The sequence below is a fragment of the Melozone crissalis genome, unplaced genomic scaffold (assembly GCF_028551555.1).
Source record: "Melozone crissalis strain CALT ecotype California unplaced genomic scaffold, PUWL_Pcris_2 ptg000728l_1, whole genome shotgun sequence".
NCBI lineage: Eukaryota > Metazoa > Chordata > Aves > Passeriformes > Passerellidae > Melozone > Melozone crissalis.
The window spans coordinates 38,367-60,644 of NW_026536382.1; the positions used below are offsets into that span (position 1 = coordinate 38,367).

At 64.6% G+C, this 22,278-nt stretch overlaps 3 protein-coding genes and 1 long non-coding RNA gene across 5 annotated transcripts; 2 read left to right on the forward strand and 2 right to left on the reverse strand.

Annotated features, from left to right (window-relative positions):
* Positions 1 to 252: 252 nt before the first annotated feature.
* On the reverse strand, positions 253 to 5,893 carry LOC128950562 (RNA-binding protein 14-like). 2 transcript variants are annotated; one of them, XM_054295426.1, is made up of 3 exons: positions 5,495 to 5,893; positions 1,757 to 3,380; positions 253 to 1,400 (listed from the first exon to the last, which is right to left on the reverse strand). In XM_054295426.1, exons 1-3 carry the CDS (start codon positions 5,838 to 5,840, stop codon positions 1,193 to 1,195), a joined length of 2,178 nt encoding a protein of 725 aa, XP_054151401.1. In that variant the 5' UTR covers positions 5,841 to 5,893; the 3' UTR covers positions 253 to 1,192. The 2 variants fall into 2 exon arrangements, with proteins under 2 accessions (XP_054151401.1, XP_054151402.1); XM_054295427.1 differs by lacking the exon at positions 1,757 to 3,380 and having other exon boundaries at positions 1,255 to 1,400.
* A 287-nt stretch (positions 5,894 to 6,180) lies between these two features.
* Positions 6,181 to 9,058, reverse strand: CCS (copper chaperone for superoxide dismutase). Its single transcript, XM_054295436.1, has 8 exons — positions 8,990 to 9,058; positions 8,292 to 8,364; positions 8,070 to 8,207; positions 7,511 to 7,691; positions 7,359 to 7,419; positions 6,639 to 6,716; positions 6,452 to 6,555; positions 6,181 to 6,376 (listed from the first exon to the last, which is right to left on the reverse strand). Exons 1-8 carry the CDS (start codon positions 9,023 to 9,025, stop codon positions 6,220 to 6,222), a joined length of 828 nt encoding a protein of 275 aa, XP_054151411.1. The 5' UTR covers positions 9,026 to 9,058; the 3' UTR covers positions 6,181 to 6,219.
* A 4,112-nt stretch (positions 9,059 to 13,170) lies between these two features.
* On the forward strand, positions 13,171 to 14,975 carry ZNRD2 (zinc ribbon domain containing 2). The gene is made up of 4 exons (XM_054295438.1): positions 13,171 to 13,205; positions 13,529 to 13,641; positions 13,752 to 13,821; positions 14,611 to 14,975. The coding sequence occupies exons 1-4, from the start codon at positions 13,190 to 13,192 to the stop codon at positions 14,928 to 14,930; spliced, it is 519 nt and encodes a 172-aa protein (XP_054151413.1). The 5' UTR covers positions 13,171 to 13,189; the 3' UTR covers positions 14,931 to 14,975.
* Positions 14,976 to 19,293: 4,318 nt separating this feature from the next.
* On the forward strand, positions 19,294 to 20,585 carry LOC128950561 (uncharacterized). The gene is made up of 3 exons (XR_008484375.1): positions 19,294 to 19,377; positions 19,473 to 19,526; positions 20,509 to 20,585. It is a non-coding gene; the product is annotated as an uncharacterized LOC128950561 (long non-coding RNA).
* The last annotated feature ends 1,693 nt before the right edge of the window (positions 20,586 to 22,278 follow it).

A 22,278-nucleotide genomic window follows, 5' to 3' on the forward strand; every position in this document is an offset into this window, starting at 1 on the left:
TCTTTCTTTGCACTCACGTCCCCTCAGAACACGGCACGGAACATTCTGGACTCCCCGGTGCTGCCTGTGCCCTGGCTGGCTCTGTCTCCAGGGAGGGGCTACTGCAAACGGCAACACCCCCAAAACCATCCTTGAGCCCCCCAAAGGGGCACCCATGGGTGACAGAGGGGCTTTAAGGCCCAGCTCTTCCTCCTCCCCATGGGCAGCAGGAGCAGCCACTTAACCTGCCCAGGGCTAATTAGTCTGCAGACTGTCTTGTTTGTCCCCAGATTGCTCCTGCCTTCCGGTGTTCATTAATTAAGGTCATTAAGCCCAGGACATGCCTTTGGTGATGCTGCCGGTTCTGCCTTGCCAGCGCCAATCGGTGCCGTGATCACTCGCGGGTGCTGCCATCGCCACACCTGGGGACGTGGGGCCAGGGATGTGTGACCACCCTGGGGAGGAGGGGAGAAGCGTCAGATCCTCCTGCCTGGGTATTAACCATAGTGGTTAATGAGCCTTGGCCATCCCTCCTGTGGCACAGCCAGACTGGGCTGTGACTGGTCCCTGGGGAGAGATGGGGACAGGAAGCGCCTCTCACAGTGGTGACAGCGGTACATGACATGGCACATACCACCCCTCAAAACCAGCTTTTCTCACCCAAAACAAGCCCCGGCACAGGTCAGTGCCGGTGATCCTGTGCGGTGGTGTCGTGGCAGGGCCAGTCTGGCCCTTCCTGCTGCCAGCTCTGAACGCTGCTCATCCTCCAAATCCACTCCTCCGTGGTGGGAAAGCAGCTCCAGCATTGGCAGCACCATCAGCCAGGGCTGGGTGGTGACGGTGGCACTGGGAGGTGTCCCCAGGGGTGGGAATGGACCCCCAGGACTGGGAAAGAACCAGGCGGGAGGCATCGGGAACCGGAGCAAACCCCAGCATTTATTTACAGTCATAAAAACCCCCAGCACCGTGCCGGGCCTGATGCTGGAAACAGGGAATTCACCCAAAAAATGGGACAACTTGTGGTATAAAAGAGTCTGAGCCACATGGCTGCAACCAGTGGCAGGTTATGAACCGGCACCGAGCGCCAGCGGCGGATGAACCGTGCGGCCACTGCCAACCGTAACCGTGGAACCTTCTAAAAAACTCAAACAGCAAAACCAGAAAGAATCGGCTGAAAAAGAACCGTCCGTGCCCCGGCGGGGCCGTGGCCAGCTCAGAGGCGGCGCTGGTAGCCCGAGTGGATGCGGGCGGGGGGCAGGTAGTCGCTGTAGCCGCCCGAGTAGCGGGCGTACTCAGGGTGCGCGTCCGGCAGCCGGCGGTAGTCCAGCGGGGACTTGGTGGGCGAGCGGCGATACGCCAGCGGAGAGTCCGCTAGGCGCCGGTAATCGGCCAGCTCGGACAGACGGCGCTCGGAGCCGTACCTGGGCGAGAGAAGAGAGGGGGATCAGCCAGGAGGGGACGGGGCTCGGATCCGCCGCGGCAGCACCGTGTCCCACCTGGGGACGCACCGCGATGGGCAAAGCCGGCGCAGGACGGGATCGGATGCCACGGAGACCCCGCTGTGTGCCACCGCCTCCCCTCACCCGCACCAAGCCCCATCCCCTCCCCGGGATCTGCACGGCGCGAGCGGAGCCATGGCGCCCACCGCGCCGGGCGACAGCGAGCCGCACCGGTGCCACGTGGCACCGGTCAAGCCGCGAGCGGTGCGCCGGAGCCCGGCGAGCCGGCGAGCAGCGGGAGGCAGGGGCGGGGGTCGGTGCCCCGCCCGGCACCGTACCTTTTAGCCAGAGAGGACGATTTTTTGTACGGGTCGTCGTAGGCGGCGCTGCGAGGCGGGGAGAGGCGGGTGCGCTCGTAGGGCGGTGCGGCGGCGGCCTGCGGCAGGCCCAGGTAGGAGCCCGCCGGCTGCCCCAGCTGGCTCGGCCCGTCGTAGGCGCTGCCGGGCTGGGCTCGGTACGCGGCCGCCAGCGCGGCGGAGGACGGCTGCTGCGCCGGGTAGGAGGCCGCCATGGCGCCGGAGGCCTGCGCCCGGTACGCGGCCGTCAGCGGGGCAGAGGCCTGCGCCTTGTAGGAAGCGGCGGCGACGGCGGCCTGGCTGCCGTAGGACGCGGCCAGCGAGGAGCCCGTCTGCGCGCCGTAGCCGGCGGGGAGCGCGGCGGCCGCGGGCTGGCTGCCATAGGACGCGGGCAGGCCCGCGGCGGGCTGGGCGCCGTACGAAGCCGAGTGGCCCACGGTGGGCTGGGCGCCGTACGAGGTGGACAGCGCGGGTTGGGCACCGTAGGAGGCAGAGTGGCCGGCCACGGGCTGGTAGGCAGCGGCGGCGTGACCTGCCACAGCCTGGGCGCTGTAAGAGCTGGCGTGCACCGCCACGGCCTGGGCGCTGTAGCCGGCAGACAGCACGGCGCCGGGCTGGGCGCTGTAGGAGCCGGCGTGGCCATCCATGGGCTGGGCGCCGTAGGAGCCTGCGGCCAGCTGGGTGCCATAGGATGCCACGTGCACGGCCACGGCCTGGGTGCTGTAGGAGCCGGCAGAGCCGGCAGCGGGCTGGGCGCCGTAGGCAGCGATGGCGGGCTGGGCGCTGTAGCCGGCCGAGTAGCCCGAGGCGGGCTGGGCGCTGTAGGAGGAGGCCAGGGCAGCGGACTGGACGCCGTAGGAGCTGAGGGAGTTGGCGGCCGCGGGCTGGGCGCTGTACGAGGCGGCAGCGGCCGGCTGGGCGCCGTAGGAGCCGAGGGAGTTGGCGGCAGCGGGCTGAGCGCCCGCGGCGCCCAGGGAGCCGACCGAGGGCTGGGAGCGGTAGGCGCTGCCCAGCGAGGCCGAGGGCTGCGCGCGGTAGGCGGCGGCCTGGCCCGTGGTGGGCTGCGGGCGGTACGCCACGCCCAGGGAGGCCGAGGGCTGGGCTCGGTACGTGGCCCCCAGCGAGGCTGAGGGCTGGGCGCGGTAGGCGGCCGGCTGCGCCGTCATGGGGAGCGACACAGCCGCGTAGCCGGCGCGGGTGGGCGAGCGCCGCAGGGGGCTGCGGTCCCTGCCAAAGTAGGAGGGGGAGGCGGGCCGGGGCTGCGCATCAAAGGCGTCGTACTTGGCGCCGAAGCGCTGCTGGTAATCGTACAGGGAGGGGGTGGTGGCGTAGCCGGCGCCCGTGGCCGAGGGGAAGGCGGCATCGGCCACCCGGCGCTGCTGGTCGAAGCCCTCGATCTTGGGCTGGAACTTTTCGCGGTACTCGAGGCCGATGCGCTTGGTCTTGTCGACGCCGAGGGCAGGCGGCGGCGCCTGGCCCGTGCCCTTCTTCTGCACGTTGGTGGAGAGCTCCACGTTCACCCGGCGCCCCTTCACCTCCTTCCCATTTAGGTTTTCGATGGCAACTTTAGCATCGGCTTCGTTCTCCATGTGCACAAAGGCATAGTCTGACAAAGCAGCAGAGAGAGCAGTGAGGGGAGAAAACACAACTCGTTACAGGAGCCGGCGCTAACGAGCCGTGCGACGGCAGCGGGACGGGCGCGGGACGGGCGCTGCTGGCCCCGGGACGGCGCTGCCGGCCCCGCTCGCCGGAGGAGACACGACCACCACCATCGGCTCTGCCCCGCGCTCGCTGGGTCACAGCCCACCCGGCGTCCCCCAGCTCACAGCCTCCCCCAGCCCGCCTGGCTCCCTCCGTGTCCCCCCAGGCTCTGCCTCCTGTGCCCCCTCCCAGCCCCTCCCTGGCACTTGGGGACCAAGGGCCCAGCCTGGGCTGGCAGTGCCAGCACCGCGGGCTCAGTGGGATGGCCTGGCAGTGAGCGGAGCAAAGCTGAGAGAACCGGCGCCAGCACAGAGAGCGGGACAGGGACAGAGGAAGGGGGGAGGAAGAGGAGGAGACAGAAAAAGACAAGGACAGAAGGGAACAGGGACTTAAGACACAGAAGAAGAGGAGGGAGAAGAGGGAAGGAGGGAGGGAGGGAAGGGCCTGAGCACGCCCAGTGAGTGCCCAGCCATGGCGAGGAGCCAGTGCCACACGGCACAACCACGGCTCAGCAGCACAGAGGCATCTGAGGACAGCGAGGAGCAGGGAAGCAGGACCTGGTGGCAGCTCTGGTGGCTGCCTGTGGCACTTGGCCCAGCAGGTTTGGGGGCTGCATGCCCCCATGGTGGTCGGGGGGTCACCCCCGTGGCACGACGGGTCCGGGGCCGGCACAGGGCAGGGCAGCGACCCCGTGGTGTTTCCCTGCAGTCACAGACCGAGACCACCGGAACCAGTGACAACCCACCCAAGGGTGTGTGGTGTGCTGAAGCATCACTGGCCAAGCAAACACATCCCAGACCTCTGAGCATCAGTGCCACATCACCCTCTCCTTTATCCCCCCCATACCATCCCACCCCTCGGCTCCTGTCCCACATCCATATGTCCCACTCTGGAAGCCCAAAGAGGGGATGTCCCCTCCATGTCACCCCCAGCCCTGCTGCCACCCCCTGGGGGTGGCTATGGCACCCCCAAACCCGAGGGGACACAAGGCAGGTTCTGCCAGGCTGTGCTGGTGGCTGTGACCCGGGACGAGAGAGCAGAGGAACAACGTCCCCCTCCTGTGGGCAGGAGCACACGGGCACTGTGGGGACATCACCGGGACTCCAGGGTCGGGTGAGAAGGGAGGAGATGACAGCAGGGTCAGGGAGAGAGAAGTGGAATGACACCTGTCAGTCCATCAGTGTGACACAGGTGACAGTTGAGTTGGGGAGGTGGGTGACCCCACCAGGCTTTGCTGGGGGTCCCCAACGTGAAGCCACTGAACCCCTCAGGGGTTTCACGGGGTGTTCTGTGCATGTCCCAGCTCCATGGCTGAGCGTCTGTGGAGGCTAGACCGTGGCCTGGGGATGATTTGGTCACAGAGGTGGCACCAGCAGGCAGGGGTCACTCCCCCAGGGCTGGGGGTGGTGATGGCACAGAACAAAGCTGCCAGGAAAGGAGTTATACGGGTGTTCAGGAGTGTGGGGAGCCCACCTGGGCCACTTGAGGCAGAATTTGGAGGCTGGTTAGAGAAGGGATCATGTGGAGATTGAGGGGGCTGGGGAGCCCACACGGGCTCATATGGCCCCACCTGGGGTTTGGGGAGGCGATTGCAGAGCACGAGGCCGGCTGGAGGAGGGTTACCGGGGGAGTTACGGGGTCAGGGGCACCCACAGGGGCTGGCACAGCCCCACCTCAGCCTGGAGAAGGCGATCGAAGACACGTGGTTGCCAGAGGGGGGGTTAAGGGGTCTGGACCGCCCACACACGCCCGCACCGCCCCGGCCGGGGCGGGCGGAGGCGATGGAGTCGGACGTGGCTGGCAGAAGGGGGGTTACGGGAGCTCACTCGGGCTCGCACGGCCCCGCTCGGGGCAAAGGGGAGGCGGCAGGAATCCCCCCGCTCCACCAGCCCGGGCAGCGCTGGGGTCCGGGCGGGGGCGACGCCGCAGTCGGACGGAACTCGGGTGCCACGGATCACCCGGCGGCGCGGGCCGAGCTGGGCGGCGGGGGCCGCGCGGCCCCGGCGGCGGGTCCGGTACCTTTCACCACGTCGCACTCCACCACGGGGCCGTACTGCTGGAAGAGCGAGCGCAGCTCCCCGCTCGTGCACGCGGCCGACACATTCCCCACGAAGATCTTGCAGGTGTTGGTGGGGCGAGGCCGGGATGGCTCCACCACGATGCGGCGGCCGTGCAGTTGGTGCCCGTTGAGCTGCGAGATGGCGCGCGCGGCCGCCGCCTCGTCCCGCAGGTGCACGAAAGCGAACTGTTTCATGAGGGCGACGCCCAGCACCGGCCCCGCGGCGCCTGCGAACAGCTCGCTCAACTCTTCCGCCGTCGCCTCCTCGGGGACGTTGCCCACGAAGAGTTTGATGCCAGGACGCATCGCGGCGGGGATCGCTGGGGGGAGCGTGGCGGGGACAGAACCGGCAGCGGCGGCGGCGGCTTCAAAATGGCGGCGGTTCCTGAGGGCGGCGGGGGCGGTGCCGTGCGCAGCGCGCCTGCGTGCCGTGCGCACCGCCCTCCCTCAGCGCGCCTGCGTGCCGTGCGCACCGCCCTCCCTCAGCGCGCCTGCGTGCCGTGCGCACCGCCCTTCCTCAGAGCGCTTGCGCGCCGTGTGCACCGCGCGCGCGCGAGCTCCGCCTTCTCTTTTCCCGCCGCGTTAGCCCCGCTCATCTCCCCTTTAAACCACGCCCCCCCTTAAAGGAGCCGCAGCCTCTGCAGAGCGGGGGGCTCCCAACTCTTTATTCGTTCCCGGGGGGCTCCTAGAGGTGGGAGCTGGGGGTCTCCATGGCGGGGGTCTGCAGGGGAGCCCCACGGCTGCGGTCGCGCTCCTCCCAGAGGGTGACGCCGTCGCAGGTACAGACGCGTTTGGGGTTCTGGAAGAGCCCGGCAGCGCGGGCCACCACGCCACAGGCCAGCCTGGGGACACGGGAGGGGTCAGGGGGGGGTGACCCCACAAAGACCCCCACCCAAAATACCCCCCCAAGTGCTCACCCCCGGCCCGAGTTGCCGTTGACGCGGGACAGGGGGTGCGACCCTCGGCCCAGATCGTCCTCGCCCTCAGCCACCACCACGGAGCGGCCGATGATGTCCCACACCTGGGGAGGGGAATTTGGGGGATCAGAACCCCATAGAGACCCCCCAAATATAGGGACAGACCCCCCCAGACCCCAATTCCCACCTTCAGCTTCGAGTCCTCGATTCGGAACCGGGCCTGGCCCTCAGAGTCCGCCCAGATGTTCCCCAGGTCCCCGGCATGCTGGGGGGACAGGGGGGTCAGGAGCCCCCCAAAAATCACAGAGCAGCCCCCAGCCCCACAGAGACCTCCCCCAAATCCCCTCACTGCACCTCAGAAACCTCAAAAATCCCACAGAGGCTCCCCCTGACCTGTCATTGTTAACCAAACCCCTCCAATACCACCCCAAATCCCCTCACTGCCTCCCCAAACCCATCCAAGACCCCCCCAAATCCCCCAGAATCCTCCCAAAGACCCCCTAAATTCCCTCACTGCTCCCCAAACCCCTCCAAGACCACCCCAAATATTTCAGAGACCACCAGATTCACCCGACCCACAAAATCCCCCCAAGACTACCCCAAAGCCTCCAGAGACCCCCTCAAACCCCCTCATTGCCCCCCCAAAACCCCCCAAGAACACCCCAAATCCTCCAGAATCCTCCCAAAGACCCCTCCAAACCCCTCCAGGACCCCCCAAATTACCCAGAAACCCCTCAAATTCTGTCATTGGCCCCCCAAACCCCTCCAAGACCACCCCAAATCCTCCAGAGACCCCCCAAATTCCGTCACTGTCCCCTCAAACCCCTCCAAGACCTCCTGAAATCCTCTAGAGCCCTCCCAAAATCCCCTCAAAGCCCCCCCAAATTCCCCCTGACCCCCAACTCACCCTGTGCTGGTCCTGGGGTCCCCCGTGGCTCTCCCCATCAGGGTTGAAGTGGCCCCCACAGCTGATTTTGAGGGCGTGGATGGGATATGGGGGTGAAATTGGGGGTCCCCACCCCCTGTACCCCCCCCACAGCCCCCTCCCCACCCTCTCACCTGTTGCAGGGGTCCGAGAGGTCCCCGAATTCGTGGATGTGGAGCCCGTGGGGGCCGGGGGGGAGCCCGGACACGGCTCCGTCCACGAGGCAGCGGCCGGGGGAGAGCTGCAGGAACCGGAGCAGCCCCCGGACCCCCCCGGGACCCCCCAGTGCCGCCACTGCTGCTCCTCCGGGGGGAACTGGGGGGGACAGGGCAGGGTCAGGCACCCCCAAACAGCCCCGGTGCAAAAATCAACTCAGGGAGTTCAAAATGTCACCCCCAAAAGTGACGCTGAATCACAGGGAGGGATGGCAAAAACCCTCCAGGAGCAGCTAAAGCCAACCAGGAGACCCCAAAACCCACCCAGGAGACCCCAAAATCCCTCTGTGACCCCCCCAAAACCCACTGGGACACCCCAAACCCCACTGGGACCCCCCAAAACCCCTCAGGACCCCCCCGAACCCCACTGGGACCCCCCCAAAACCCCTCAGGACCCCCCCGAACCCCACTGGGACACCTCAAACCCTTCCAGAACCCCCCCAAATCCCCTCAGGACCCCCCAAAACCCCCGACTGACCCTCGGAGGAGCCCCCCATGCCCTTGAGCACGGCCCTGCGCCCCGAATTCTCCAGCAGCTCCCGCACGCGCTCGGCCGCCGCCGTGGTCTCCACCAGCACCGACTGCTCCTGCAGCCGCAGCTCCACCAGCTTCACCTCTGGGGGGGCACAAAGGGGCTCTGGGGGGGTCCCCAAAAACCTTTGGGGGGGCCCCCGGGGTTTGGGGGTCTCGGGGGTCTCACCTGGAGCCGCCTCCAGCGCTGCCCGCACGGCATCGGCGCAGCTCTGGCAGCTCATCTGAACGTCGAACTCCAGCTGGGGGGCGGAAAACGAGGGGGTTTGAACCCCAAAATTGTGGGGGAAGGCGGAAAAAGGGGGGGAAATGAGAGGGGAGGTGTCAGCACCTCGAAAATGGGGGGTGAGAAGGGAGGTGGAGCCCCAAAAATGAAGGGAAAGGAGCCCTGAACACGCAGGGAAGGGGTCTGAGATGGTGTGGAAGGGATTGTGAACCCCCAAAAGTTGTTCCTGAGGCTCAGAACCCCCAAACCCGCCCTGCCAGGGGGTGTTGCACCCCTAAAAGTGTTTCTGATGGGGTCCCGAACCCCCAAAGCCGCCCTAAGAGGGGTCCTGAACCTCCAAAACTGCCACGGGTGAGGCTCTGAACCCCCAAATTCCCCCGGCCAGGGGGTCCTGCACCCCCAAAAGTGCTTCTCACACCCTCCTGAACCCCCAAACCCCCCTCGCCAGTGCTCCTGCACCCCAAAACCGCCCTGGGAGGGATTTGGCACCCCCAGATCTCCCCAAACCGGAGCGATTCACCCCCAAACCGCCCGTTCTCCGTTCCGCCAGCCCTCGAAAAGCTCCGCCTGCCTTTCCCACACCCCCCGAGCCCCTCCGCCCTCCCGGTCCCGACCCCCCGGCCCGTCCCGGGGGTCCCGACCCGGCAGCTGCTCCCGCCGGCCTCCGGTGACGCCATGGCCGCGGACTCCGGACCCGGAACCGCCCTCGGGTCTCTGCGGCACCACGGACCCGTTTCAACAACGGACCGGATATGGCCGCACTGAGAGGGAAGGGTTTGGCGGTTGCGCAACTTCCGGCGTTCTATCGCCATGGCAACAGCGCGGGGTTCGGAACGGGCCTAACGGGGATTTTTGGGGGGGTTTAACGGGTTTGGGGGGGATTTTGGGGGTCCGGAAGGGTTTTGGTGGCTCAGGAGGGTTCTGGGAAGGCGGCAGTGGGAATGGCGGCGGCCTGTGGGGTTTTGAGGGGGGGGGGGGAAATTTGGGGGACGGGAGGTGCAGGGGTCAAGGGGTTCATCCCACCCATGGGGACACAGCAAGGACCCCCAAAATCCCCTTGGGGGGTCCTCAAAGTGACCAGCGTTTCCCTCTCGACCCCCCACAAAATGCTGTGAAGCAATAGTTGAAAAAAAAAAAAAAATCATTTATTTGCCCCAAAATGAGCACGGACACAGTTAAAGGATGAAATCTGGGGATCATGGGGGTGGAAATAGGATGGACCCCAAAATGATGGACCCGCCTACCAGGGGTTAGAGCCTCTCCAGAGGCCCAGAGCCCCCCAAGTCAGGGCTCAGCCCCCCCAAACCACGACTCACCCCCCCTCGCTGACCCCAACCCCCCCTTAGCCCCTCACCCCAGGCCCTCCCGCACCCGCTGCACCAGCCGGGCCCGCACCGCGCGCCCCTCCCGCGCTCCGGGCCCGGCGGGCGGCGGCGGCTGCGGGGGCGGCTCGGGCAGCGCCGGGCACGGCCCGGGCGGCTCCAGGAGCGGAACGCGGCGGCGCAGGGCGATGTTGTGCAGGATGCAGCAGGCCAGGAAGATCTGGCACACCTTGGGGGGGCTGTACTGGAGCCCCCCGCCCGCCAGGCAGCGGAAGCGGCGGCGCAGCAGCGCCAGCGTGCGGCGCATCGGGGCCAGCGTGCGGGAGTGCAGCGCGTTGTAGCGCAGCTCGGCCGCGCCCCGCGGGCCCGCGATGGGCGTCAGCAGCCACGGCTTCAGCGGGTATGAGCCGTCACCTGCAGGGCGGGGGGAGAGAGGCGAGTGACACCTGGGGCGGCGGGGATACACCTGAGTGACACCTGGGGCAGTGGGGATACAGATCAGTGACACATGGAGTGGTGGGGACACACCTGACTTACACCTGGGGCGGTGGGGATACACCTGAGTGACACCTGGAGTGGTGGGGACACACCTGAGTGACACCTGGGGCGGTGGGGACACACCTGAGTGACACCTGGGGCACTGGGGATACAGATCAGTGACACATGGAGTGGTGGGGGACACACCTGAGTTACACCTGGGGCAGTGGGGACACACCTGAGTGACACCTGGAGCAGCAGGGACATCCCTAAATCAACTCTAGGGCACCAGGGACACACCTGATCCCCAGGACCTCTCACCCAGGAGCCAGACCCCCATTTCCAATCCCAAACCCCCTCCTCCATTTCCCACCCCAAAACCCCTCACCCATCCCCAAACCCCCATTCCCCAGCCCAAACCCCCTCACCCAGCGCCCACACCCCCATTCCCCATCCCCAAACCCCCATTCCCCGCCCCAAACCCCCCATTCCCACCCCAAACCCCCCTCACCCAGCAGCCAGACCCCCTCCCCTAGCTCTTACACCCCCATTCCCCACCCCAAACCCCCCATTCCCACCCCAAACCCCCTCACCCAGCAGCCAGACCCCCTCCCCTAGCTCTTACACCCCCATTTCCCACCCAAACCCCCATTTCTCACCCCAAACCCCCTCACCCAGCAGCCAGACCCCCTCGCTCCTGCTGCCCTCCATCAGGCGCGCCAGGGCCGAGTTCTCCAGCACGGTGGCGTTGGCGCACGAGCCGGGGAACTTGGCCACCACGTTGGTGATGTGGCCGCGGCCGTCGCACACCACCTGCATGTTGATGGAGTGGAAATTGGCGGCGTTGCGGAACAGCGGCTCGTTATCCGCCGGCGCCCTCAGCGCCACGTGCATGGCGCCCACCAGGCCCAGCACGCCGGGCAGCGCCGCCGGGGGGTCCCCGGGGGGCTCGGCGGGCGGCGGGAAGGCGATGTAGCGGCCGGCCCTTCGCTGCAAGGCCGCCAGGAACTGCGCCAGGCAGTTGGACATGGCCGACTGGCTGATGCCCGTGCTGAGGCGCGACGCCGTCTGGAAGGAGCCCGAGGCCAGGAAGGACAAGGCCGAGGTGACTTTGACGGCCACGGGCAGAGCGTGGCTGCGGCCCGTCAGGCTCTGCAGGTCGGCACCGAGCTCCCGGCACAGCGCCGCGATGGCCGCGCGGTCCAGGCGGCAGCGCCGCAGCGCCTGCTCGTCGCTGAGCTCCAGGAAGGAGCAGCGCACCCGGTAAATGCGCTGGGCCGGGTACGGGCGGCGGCGGCGGCGGCTGCGGCGGGGGAGCGGGGATGGGGGAGCAGCGGGGAGGGAGATCCGGGTGGGTGCGAGGTGCCGGTCATGAGTGCGGTACTGATCGTGGGTCCGTTCGTGCGGTTCATCCCGCTCCCGGTGCTGCTCCCGGTCTCTGTCACAGTCCTGACCCCGGTCCCTGTCACAGTCCTGCTCCTGCTCCCGCTCCCCGTCCTGTTCCTCGTCGCTGTCCCGGTTCCGTTCCCGGTGCCGGTGCCGGAGCCGCCGCAGCAGCAGCACCGCGTGGGACATGGAGTGGGCGGGGCTACAGTGGAAGGGGGGAGGGGCTAATGCGGGAGGGGCGGGGCCAGACCCGGCCGGTCCCAGTGGCCGTGACGCCCCGGTGAGAGCGGGCGGTCGCTGTTTCTGACCGGATCGATACCGCACCGGTTCCGGTGCCGGTGCCGATCGATCCCGATGGCAGCGGTTGATCTCGGTCTGTCCCAGTCGGTTCCGGTGCCGGTGGGGGCAGTTGGTCGCTGTCCCTGTCCCCGTATCGGTGGATCCCGACGCCGGCAGGGGCAGTCTGTCCGTGCCCCGGAGCCGGTCCCTGCTTCTGTCGGTCCCGGTTTCCCGGCTCGGTCCCGGTTCCCCCGGCTCCAACCCAGTTCCCTCGGCTCGGTCCTTGTTCCTGTCGGTCCCGATTCCCCGGTTCGGTCCCGATCCCCGGCTCGGTCCCGGTGCCTCCGGCTCGGACCCTCCCGGCTCCCCGGCGCCGCCAGGCCACGCCCCTCCCCCGCGCGCTGATTGGTCAGCACTGCCTTCACATGCCCTGAAAGCCCCGCCTCCCTCCTCACTTCCGGCGCGCTGCCACTCCCTATCTGGGCGGGGTTTCGCAGCGCGTTGACCAATCGCGTCACACCATTCTGCCGCTTTCGGCCAATCAGCGCGCGCGGCGGGCGTGGCCCCGCGTGAGGCTGCTACCGCCATATTGTTGCCGTCATCGAGTACCGGGTGAGGGGGGGGAGGCGCGGTGAGACTCGGGGGGCCCTGGGGCGGGCACGGGTGGAACCGGGAGGAGCGGAGAAGGACCGGGGTGCTGCTGTCTGTGGGGGAGCGTTGCACGGGGTCCCGCCGCCTCGGGAAGGCGCCTAGGAAGAGGCTCAGACCCGGGATGGGAGCGGGATGAGGTCCGGGGGAAACCCGGGTGCCCCTCCATGGGCTGGGGGCTCACGGGGCACAACCGGGGCTGAGACTCTGCTCGGGACCCTGGAGGTCTTCCGGCTCATTGTGAGGAGCCCGGGGGTCTCTCCTGAGGGGTGCAAAATAAACATTTTCACATTGTCACCGATTGCTGTCACCGAATTTCCAATTTCTGTCACCGAATTTCCGCGCCTGAACCGTGCCAGGAGCGGGGGGCGGAGTCTAAGGTGGGCGGGGCCGGTTCTGTCCAATCAGACCGCAGCGCCAGCGGGAGTTTTTAAAATCCCGCGCAAAATATGCAAATCAGCTCCGTTCGCGAGCGGGCGGAGCGAATGCAAATCGAGGGTGCGAGCGGCCAATCAGATTGTCGGAAGGGAGGGGCGTGGCCTACGGGGAGAGAGGCGGGGTTATGCAAATTTACACCGCACGGGGGACCCGACCCCATTTCAGTCACGCACCCTGGGACTTATTTTGGCTCCCGGAACTTATTTCACAAATTCGCGTCGCTGTTTCTGCCCGGACTTCTTTAGTGTGTGACGGCACTTCCGCCGCGACACCGTCTCCGCAGCGACCATCATGGCGCTGAACGGCGGTGAGGCACCGACGGGACCCCCCCGGGGCGCGGATCCCCCCCGGAACCCCCCCTGACCACCGGGAGCCATCCCGGAACCCGCACCCGCCACCGGGACCGCCCCGAGCCCTGAGGATCCTCCCCGCGACCCCCTCCGCCATTACCGGGACTTTCCCGGGACCCCCCCCGCCATCCCGGGGCCTCCCCGTGACCCTCCCGTTCCCCTTCCCGCCACTCTGAGTCCCCCCCAGCTCATCCCAGTCCCCTTTAACCCTCTCTCCCCGCGGTTTGGGACCCCCCGGTAACCGTGACCCCCCCCCCGGTAACCGGGTTCCCCCCCCCAGGCACGGACGAGGCCGAGGCGCGGCGGGAGCGGCTGGACCGGGCGAGCCGGGCCATGGGGGCGCTGCTGCTCCGGGGGTACCGAATGTTGGGGAGCTCCTGCCCGGAGTGCGGGGTGAGCCGGGGGGGGAGGGGAGCACCGGGACACCCCCGGGAATTGGGCGGTACCGGAGGGGGTGGGGGAGGGGTTCCGGTCCCCCGTGACCCCCCCCGTGCCCCCCCCAGACGGTTCTGCTGCAGGACAAGGAGCAGCGGCTGCTGTGCGTGAGCTGCCAGGACCCCGAGCAGGGACACGGTACGGGATGGGGAAAACGGGAAAATCTGGGGGGAAATTGGGGAATTTGGGGGGGGGTGGAAATTGGGATTTTGGGGAGTGGAAGTTGGGATTTTGGGGTGAGGAGGGGAAGTTGGGGGGTGGGGAAGGGGAATTTGGGGGGGAAATTGGGGATTTTGGGGTGGGGGAAATGGAAATTTTGGAGGGGAATTGGAGATTTGGGGGGGGAATTCAGGATTTTGGGGAGGGGGGAATTGGGGATTCTGCAGGGGAGAATTGGAGACTTCGGGGTGGGAGTTGGGGATTTTGGGGGGCAGGAACTGGGAATTTTGGGGGTGAGGGAATTGTGGATTTTGGGGGAGAATTGGGGATTTTGGGGGCAGGAACTGGGAATTTTGGGGGTGAGGGAATTGAGGATTTTGGGGGAGAATTGGGAATTTTGGGGGCAGGAACTGGGAATTTTGGGAGCGAGGGAATTGTGGATTTTGGGGGAGAATTGGGAATTTTGGGGGGCAGGAACTGGGAATTTTGGGGGTGAGGGAATTGTGGATTTTGGGAGAGAATTGGGGATTTTGGAGGGGGAATTTGGGATTTTAGCGGGTGCAAAATTGGTGCTTTTGGGGGGGAGATTTTGAGGGGAAACTGAGGATTTTGGAGGATGTGGAATTGGGAGGGGAGTGAAGAATGGTGGTGTCAAAATCTGAGGAAGGGCCGGAATTTTTTTGTCAATTTTGCACCTGGCCGGATTTGGGGGTGAGGTGGGACAACCCCAAACCTTATGCTCACCTCCCCCTCCCTCCCCTCCCCCAGCCGCCGCCCCTCCCTCTGCCCCTCCCCGCCCCGAGCGCTGCGAGGGCGCGGCCGCCGCGTTCCGGGGCTCCCCCCGCCCAGCCCCGGAGCCCCCCGGTGCCGGTGCCGATCCCGGTGACGGTACCGGGGCCGCGGTGGCGGCGGCGCGGGCGGCGCTGCTGCAGAAGCTGCTGTGGGCGGCGCGGGAGCTGCCCCGCAGCGGCTCCGTGGAGGGCAGCGCCCGCCTCTGCCGCCTGGTGCGGGACTGCGCCCTGGCCCTGAGGGGGCTGCGCGACCTGGAGCCCCCCGGGAGCCACCCGGGACCGTCTGAGACACCGTGAGACCCCCGGGACCCCCCCTCGGGGCACCCCCAGACATTCTGAGACCCCCGGGAGCCACCCCAGGGCAATCTGAGACACCCTGAGCCTCACCCTGGACCCACCCAGGACACCCAGACCCCCACCTGGGGCAGAGTGAGACATTCTGAGACCCCCCAGGACCCTCTCCCTGCCCCGGGGCAGTCTGAGACACTCTGAGACCCCGGGGCACCCTGAGGAGCCACCCCAGACCCACCCAGGACACCCGGAACCACTCCCCGGGGCACCCTGAGACACCATGAGACCCCCAGGAGCCACCCCGGACCCCCCCTGGGGCAGTCTGAGATACCCTGAGACCCCCGGGGTACCCTGAGCTCCCTGGGGCACTCTGAGACCCCCAGGGAGACCCTAAGCTCCCCCCAGGACGCCCTGACCCCCCCCCGGACCACCGGGAGCCACTCTGGACCCCCCCCCCCCCCCGCGACTTCCTGAGACCACCGGGACACCCCGAGACCCCCTGAGTCCCCCCAAGAGCCACCCCAGAGCCCCCTCGGGACTCCCTGAGACACCCAGGACACTCTGAGACCACCCCCCAAGGGCACCCCAAGAAACCCTGAGACCCCCGGGTGCCATCCTGGACGCCCCCTTGGGCAATATGAGACCACCAGGACACTCTGAGACCCCCACTGGGGCACCCCAAAACCCCCAGGAGTCACCCTGGACCCCCCCCAGGACATCATTAGACCCCCAGAGCCATCCTGGACCCACCCCCAGGAAACTCTGAGACCCCCAGGGGTCACCCCGGACCCTCTTAGGGACACCCTGAGACCCCCCAGGACACCGTGACCCCCCCCCAGACCCCCGTCAGGACATTCTGAGACCCCCGGGAGCCACCCGAGACCCCTCCCCGGGACACCCAGAGCCCCCCCGGGTCACCAGGACATGGTCCGGGATTAAGCGGGTTTGTTGTGTAATGGAATTTTAAAAGCGATTGATGTAAAAATAAATTTTATATAAAAGGGTTTGGTATAAAAGGGATTTGATATAAAATGAATTTGGGATAAAGGGTTTGACAGAAAAGGGTTTGATAGAAAAGGGTTTGATTTAAAGGGGTTTAATACAAATTTGGTGTAACAGGGTTCGGTGTAGAGTTTGGGATAAAAGTGATTGATATAAAATAAATTTTATATAAAAGGGATAGGTATAAAAGGGATTTGATATAAAATGAATTTGGGATAAAGGGTTTGACAGAAAAGGGTTTGATAGAAAAGGGTTTGATTTAAAGGGGTTTAATACAAATTTGGTATAACAGGGTTCGGTGTGGAGTTTGGGATAAAAGTGATTGATATAAAATAAATTTTATATAAAAGGGATAGGTATAAAAGGGATTTGATATAAAATGAATTTGGGATAAAGGGTTTGACAGAAAAGGGTTTGATAGAAAAGGGTTTGATTTAAAGGGGTTTAATACAAATTTGGTATAACAGGGTTCGGTGTGAAATGGAGTTTGGGATAAAAGTGATTGATATAAAATAAATTTTATATAAAAGGGTTTGAAGTTAAAAGGGATTTTATAGAAAAGAATTTGATGTAAAAGGGCTTGGGATAAAAGGAGTTTGACATAAAATGATTTGATAGAAATTGGATATAAAAGGGTTTGGTCTGAAAGGTTTGGTATAAAAAGTTTTTGGTGTGAAAATTATATAGAGTAATTTTATATAAAAGGGATTTGATAGAAAAGACGGATATAAAAGGGATTTGGGATAAAGGGTTTGGTATAAAAGGCATTTTATAGAAAAGGATTTGATACAAATTTGGTATAACCGGGTTCGGTGTGAAATGGAGTTTGGCATAAAAGTGATTGATATAAAATATATTTTATATAAAAGGGTTTGGTACAAAAAGGTTTGATATAAAGGGAATTTGGGATAAAGGGTTTAATATAAAAGGATTCGACACAAATTTGGTATAAAAGGCATTTTGTATTTAGGATTTGGTATAAAGGGATTTAATATAAAATAAATTCAATAGAAAAGGTATTTGATATACAATAAATTCGGTATACAAAGGATTTGATATAAAATAAATTGGATATAAAAGGGATTTACTATAAAAGGATCTGATATAAATAAATTTGGTATAAAATAAATTCAGTATGAAAGGAACTTGATATAAAAGTAAATTGGTATAAAATAAATTTGGTTTAAAAGGGATTCAATATAAAATGAATTTGATATAAATTGGATATAAAAGGGATTTGATATAAAATAAATTTGATATAAAAGGGATTTTCTCTAGAAGGGATTTGGGCTAAAATCGTCGATTCTGAGCCAAAATCGGAGCCAAACCCAACCCCGAGCCCCAAACTCCCGGATCCGACCCCAAACCCGCCCCCAAATCCTCTCGGGGTGGGGGAGGGGCCGCACGGGGGGGGTGGGGCCGCCCCTCCCCCTCTCCGATTTCCCTCGGTGTAGGGCGGGGGGGGCTTGGGGGGGGTTCGGAGCTGTCGCGACAGATCGCGATCCCTGCAGCGCCCGGGGGGGGGGCGGGGTGGCGGCTTTGGGGACCCCCGGGGGGGGGGGTTTATTTTGGGGGTTTTTATTTTGGGGAGGGGTCCCGGGGGGTCCATGGGCAGCGTGTGGAAGCGGCTGCAGCGCGCGGGGAAGCGCGCGGCCAAAGTTCGCTTCGAGGCCACCCTGGAGGAGCTGCTGGTGGAGGGGGGGGGCAGCTGGTGAGTGACCCCCCCCACCCCGGGACACCCCCAAATCCCCCCGGAGCCCCCCGACCCGCCGGGAGCCCCCCAAAGTCCGTGGGAGTTCCCAAATCCTCCGGGACCCCCCTCAAAATGGGTGGGAATTACCAAACTTCGCAGGATTCCCCAAATTCGTGGGATTCCCCCCAAAGAAACCAAGGGAACCCCTCCGGGACACCCCCAAATCCCCCCGGACCCCCCCCCCCGACCTCACGGGACCCTCCAAAATCTCTGGGATTTCCCAAATCTTCTGGGATTTTCCCCAAAAAAAACCCCGCGGGACCCCCCCCCGGACACCCCCAAATCCCCGCGATCCCCCGGGACCCCCCAAAACCGATGGGAACCCCCAAATCTTCCGTGACCCCCCCCCCCCCCAAATCTTTGGGAATTCACAAATCTTCCAGAATTCCCCCCCCCCCCCCCCGGGACCCCCCTCAATCCTCTGAGACACCCCCCAAAAAAACCCACAGGACCCCCCCCCCCCAAAAAAAAAACTTTCGAGACTCTCGGAGCCCCCAAAACCCCCTCAGGGCCTGCCCCCAGGACCCCTAAAATCAACGACCCCCCCCCAAAATCCCTGTGACCCCCCCCAGGACACCCCAAATCCCCAAAAAATCCCCCCGGGTTAATTTTGAGTATAAAATGTCCATAAATGGGGGCGGGTTAAAAATAACTCGAGGGGGGGGGGGAGGGGAACCCCCCCCCCCGCCCATCCCCCCCCCCGGGGGTGTCCGGTTTCCCCCCCCGGCCCCAAATTTAGCGGTGACCCCCCCTCGGTGGGTGGGGGAGGGGAGGGGGCGCGGTTTGGGGGTCCCGAGGGGGGGGGTCGTCAATTTGGGGGAGGGATTTGGGGAGGGGGGGCGTCAATTTGGGGGTGTCGGAGAGGGGGGAGGGGGAGATTTTGGGGGTCCTGGGGAGGGGGGTGGGTTTGGGGAGGGGGGGGTCGGTTTGGGGGTCCTGACGCCCCCCTGCCCCCCTCCTTCCCAGGACCCCCGACAGACTGACCGTGGTGTGGAGCCGGCGGCAGCGCAGGGTCTGCTCCAAGGTGGGGAGGGGTCCTGGGGGGATTTGGGGGGGTTTGGGGGATCCTGGGGGATTTAGGGGGGTCCTGGGGGTTTTGAGGGCGTCCCGGTGGGTTTTGGGGGGGGTCCTGGGGAGGTTTTGGGGGGTTTGGGGCGTCCTTGGGGGCGTTTGAGGGGGTCCTGGAGGGATTTGGGAGGGTCTCAGGGGGCTTTGGGGGGTTCCGGGGCGTTTGAGAGGGTCCCGGGGGGATTATGGGGGGTCCCGCGGGGGGTTTAATGGGGGGTCCCATCGGGGTTGGGGGTCTCAGATGGGGGCGCAGCTCCGCAGGTGGCAGCCGGGGGTCAGGGATGGTTTGGGGGTCCCGGAGGGGTCAGGGTTGGTTTGGGGGGGTCCCGGCTGATTTTGGGGGTCCCTCACTGGGGGTGCAGCCCTGCAGGTGGCAGCCGGGGGTCAGGGATGGTTTGGGGGTCCCGGGGGGGTCCCGGAGGGATCAAGATTGGTTTGGGGGGGTCCTGGATGGTTCCGGGGGGGTCCCGGAGGGGTCAGGGTTGGTTTGGGGGGGTCCCGGCTGATTTTGGGGGTCCCTGACGGGGGGTGCAGCCCCGCAGGTGGCAGCCGGGCATCCAGGACCCGCGGCGGGGCATGGTGGTCTGGGTGGTGCCCGAGACCCTCGAGGTGGTCGTGACCCTGTACCGGGTACGTGCGACCCCCCCGGACCCCCCCCCCCCCCGTGTCCCCAAACCTTCCCTGGGGTGTCCCCAACCCTCAGTGACCCCCCCGTGCCCCCCCAGGACCCCCAGGCCGCCGCCTTCGATGACAAAACCTGGAACTTCCTCGTGGTCAACGTGAGAGGGGCACCCCAAAAACGGGGGGGACCCCAAAATGGGGAAGGGGACCCCAAAAATGGGGGGGTGGCGCAACAGGAACAATGGGGGGAAAGACGGGGGGTCCCTGGGGGTGCCTGGGTGACATCAGGGTCCCCTGTGGGTCATTGGGTGACATTGGGGGGGGGGTCTCTGGGTGGCACAGGGGTGACATCAGGGTCCCCCGGGGTGGGTGACATTGAGGTCCCCAAGTGTCCCCTCAGTATCCCCTGGGTGTCCTTGGCTGTCCCCAGTGTCCCTGTTCCCACAACCCGCGGTGTCCCCAGGTGTCCCCCCATCTGTCCCCTGGCTGTCCCTGTGTGTCCTTGGCTGTCCCCCAGCTGTCCCCCAGTGTCCCTGTGCCCTGACCCACAGTGTCCCCTGGCTGTCCCCCAGCTGTCCCAGTGCCCCAACCTGCTGTGTCCCCAGCTGTCCCCAGGTGTCCCCAATGTCCCTGGGTATCCGTGGCTGTCCCCGGTGTCCCCCATTTGTCCCCAGTGTCCCCCGGTGTCCCCAGCTGTCCCCGTGTCTCCGGTGTCCCATCCGTCCCCATCTGTCCCCGGTGTCCCCAGCTGTCCCCGTGTCCCAGTGTCCCCCCGTGTCCCCAGTGTCCCCCGGTGTCCCCAGCTGTCCCCGTGTCTCCGGTGTCCCCATCCGTCCCCAGCTGTCCCCGTGTCCCCAGTGTCCCCCCGTGTCCCCAGTGTCCCCCGGTGTCCCCAGCAGTCCCCGTGTCCCCAGTGTCCCCGGTGTCCCCAGCTGTCCCCGTGTCCCCAGCTGTCCCCGGTGTCCCCAGCTGTCCCCATCTGTCCCCAGCTGTCCCCGTGTCCCCATCTGTCCCCAGCTGTCCCCAGCTGTCCCCGTGTCCCCAGTGTCCCCGTGTCCCCAGCTGTCCCCAGCTGTCCCCCGGTGTCCCCAGCTGTCCCCGTGTCCCCCGGTGTCCCCAGCTGTCCCCGTGTCCCCGCAGGAGTCGCGGGGCCGGCGCTCGGTGGTGGCCGCGGCCCCGCTGGAGCTGGGGCGCCTGGCGGGCGTTGGGGACACCGCCCTGTCCCTGTCCCTGCGGCCCCGGACGCGCAAGGTGACAACGGCGACGCTGCGGCTGCGGCTGCGCGGGCTCGTCCTCATGGAGGGACACCCACGTACGGCTTGGGGACATCAGGGGACATTGGGGGGACACTGGGGACACTGGCATCATTGAGGGGACATTGGAGACAGGGGAACTCTGGGGACAACGGGGGGGACATTGGGGGGACATTGGGGGATTGGGGACATTGGGGACATGAAGAGGACATTGGGGACATCGGGGGCACATTGGGGACATTGCGGACATTGAAGGAACATTTGGAACATTGAGGGGACATTAGGGACATTGGGGCAGAGGAGACATTGGGGGGATTTGGGATGGTGGGGACATTGAGGGGACATGGGGGACGGGGGGACATTGGGGATGTCAGGGGGACATTGGGGGATTGGGGACATTGAAGTGACATTGAGGACATCAAGGGACGGGGGACATTGGCTCATTGGGGACATCAAGGGGACATTGGAGAAATTGGGGGGGAATGGGGACATTGGGGACATTGTGGGACTTGGGGACATTGAGGGAATGGGGACAGGGGGGACATTGTGGAGATAGGGGGGACACTGGGGACATTGAGGGAATGGGGACACTGAGACCATTGAGGGGACATGGAGGGGACATTTGGGACATCAAGGAGGAATGGGGACATTGGGGGGACATTGGGGGATTGAGGACATTGGGGACAGGGGGACATTGGGGACATCAAGGAAGAATGGGGACATTGGGGGGACATTGGGGACATTGGAGGGATTTGGGACATTTAGGGGATATAGAGGGGACATTGGGGACATCAGGGAGGAATGGTGATATTGGGGGAATGGGGCATTGGGGACAATGGGGACATCATGGGGACAGAGGGGGACATTGAAGGGACATTGAGGATGGGGGGACACTGTGAGGACATTGGGGGCAGGGGGGAATTTGGGACATTGAGGGGACATTGGGGGGACACTGTGGGGACATTGGGCACACCGGGGACATCAAAGGGACATTGAGGGCATCGAGGCGACACAATAACTTTGGGTACATTTTGGGGGGGGGGGGATTTTGGGGACACCGAGGGACTTTGGGGACTGGGGGGTGGCCTTGGTGACCTCCCTGGTGACCCCCTGGTGACACTGTCCCCTCCCCCCAGGGACGAGGACATGCAGAGTGTCACCAGCCTGAGCCCCCCCGGGGACGTGGCCGACCTTGGGGACTTCGAGAGTGACCCCGAGGACGAGGGGGGGGCGCACAGGGCGGGGGCGCCACCCCTGTACCCCGAGGTGTGTCCACAATGTCACCAATGTGTCCCCAGTGTCCCCAAACCTGCCCGGTGTCCCCAGTGTGTCTCCAGACGTATCTCCAATATGTCCCAATGTCTCCAGTGTGTCCCCAAGGTGTCCCCAATGTCCTCAAGGTGTCCCCAATGTGTCCCCAAGGTGTCCCCAAGGTGTCCTCAATGTCCCCAATGTGTCCTCAATGTCCCCAAGGTGTCCCCAGTGTGTCCTCCCCAATACCGGGGGTGTCCCTGGATTTGGGGGGGGGGGGGTCCCTGACCGGCCTCTCCCCCCCCCAAAAGCGCCCCCCCCCAGCCGGGACCCCCCAAATTTGGGGACACGGAGGGACCCCCCAGAGACCCCCCCCGAAATCAGCGCGGTGAGTGGGGGGGGCGGG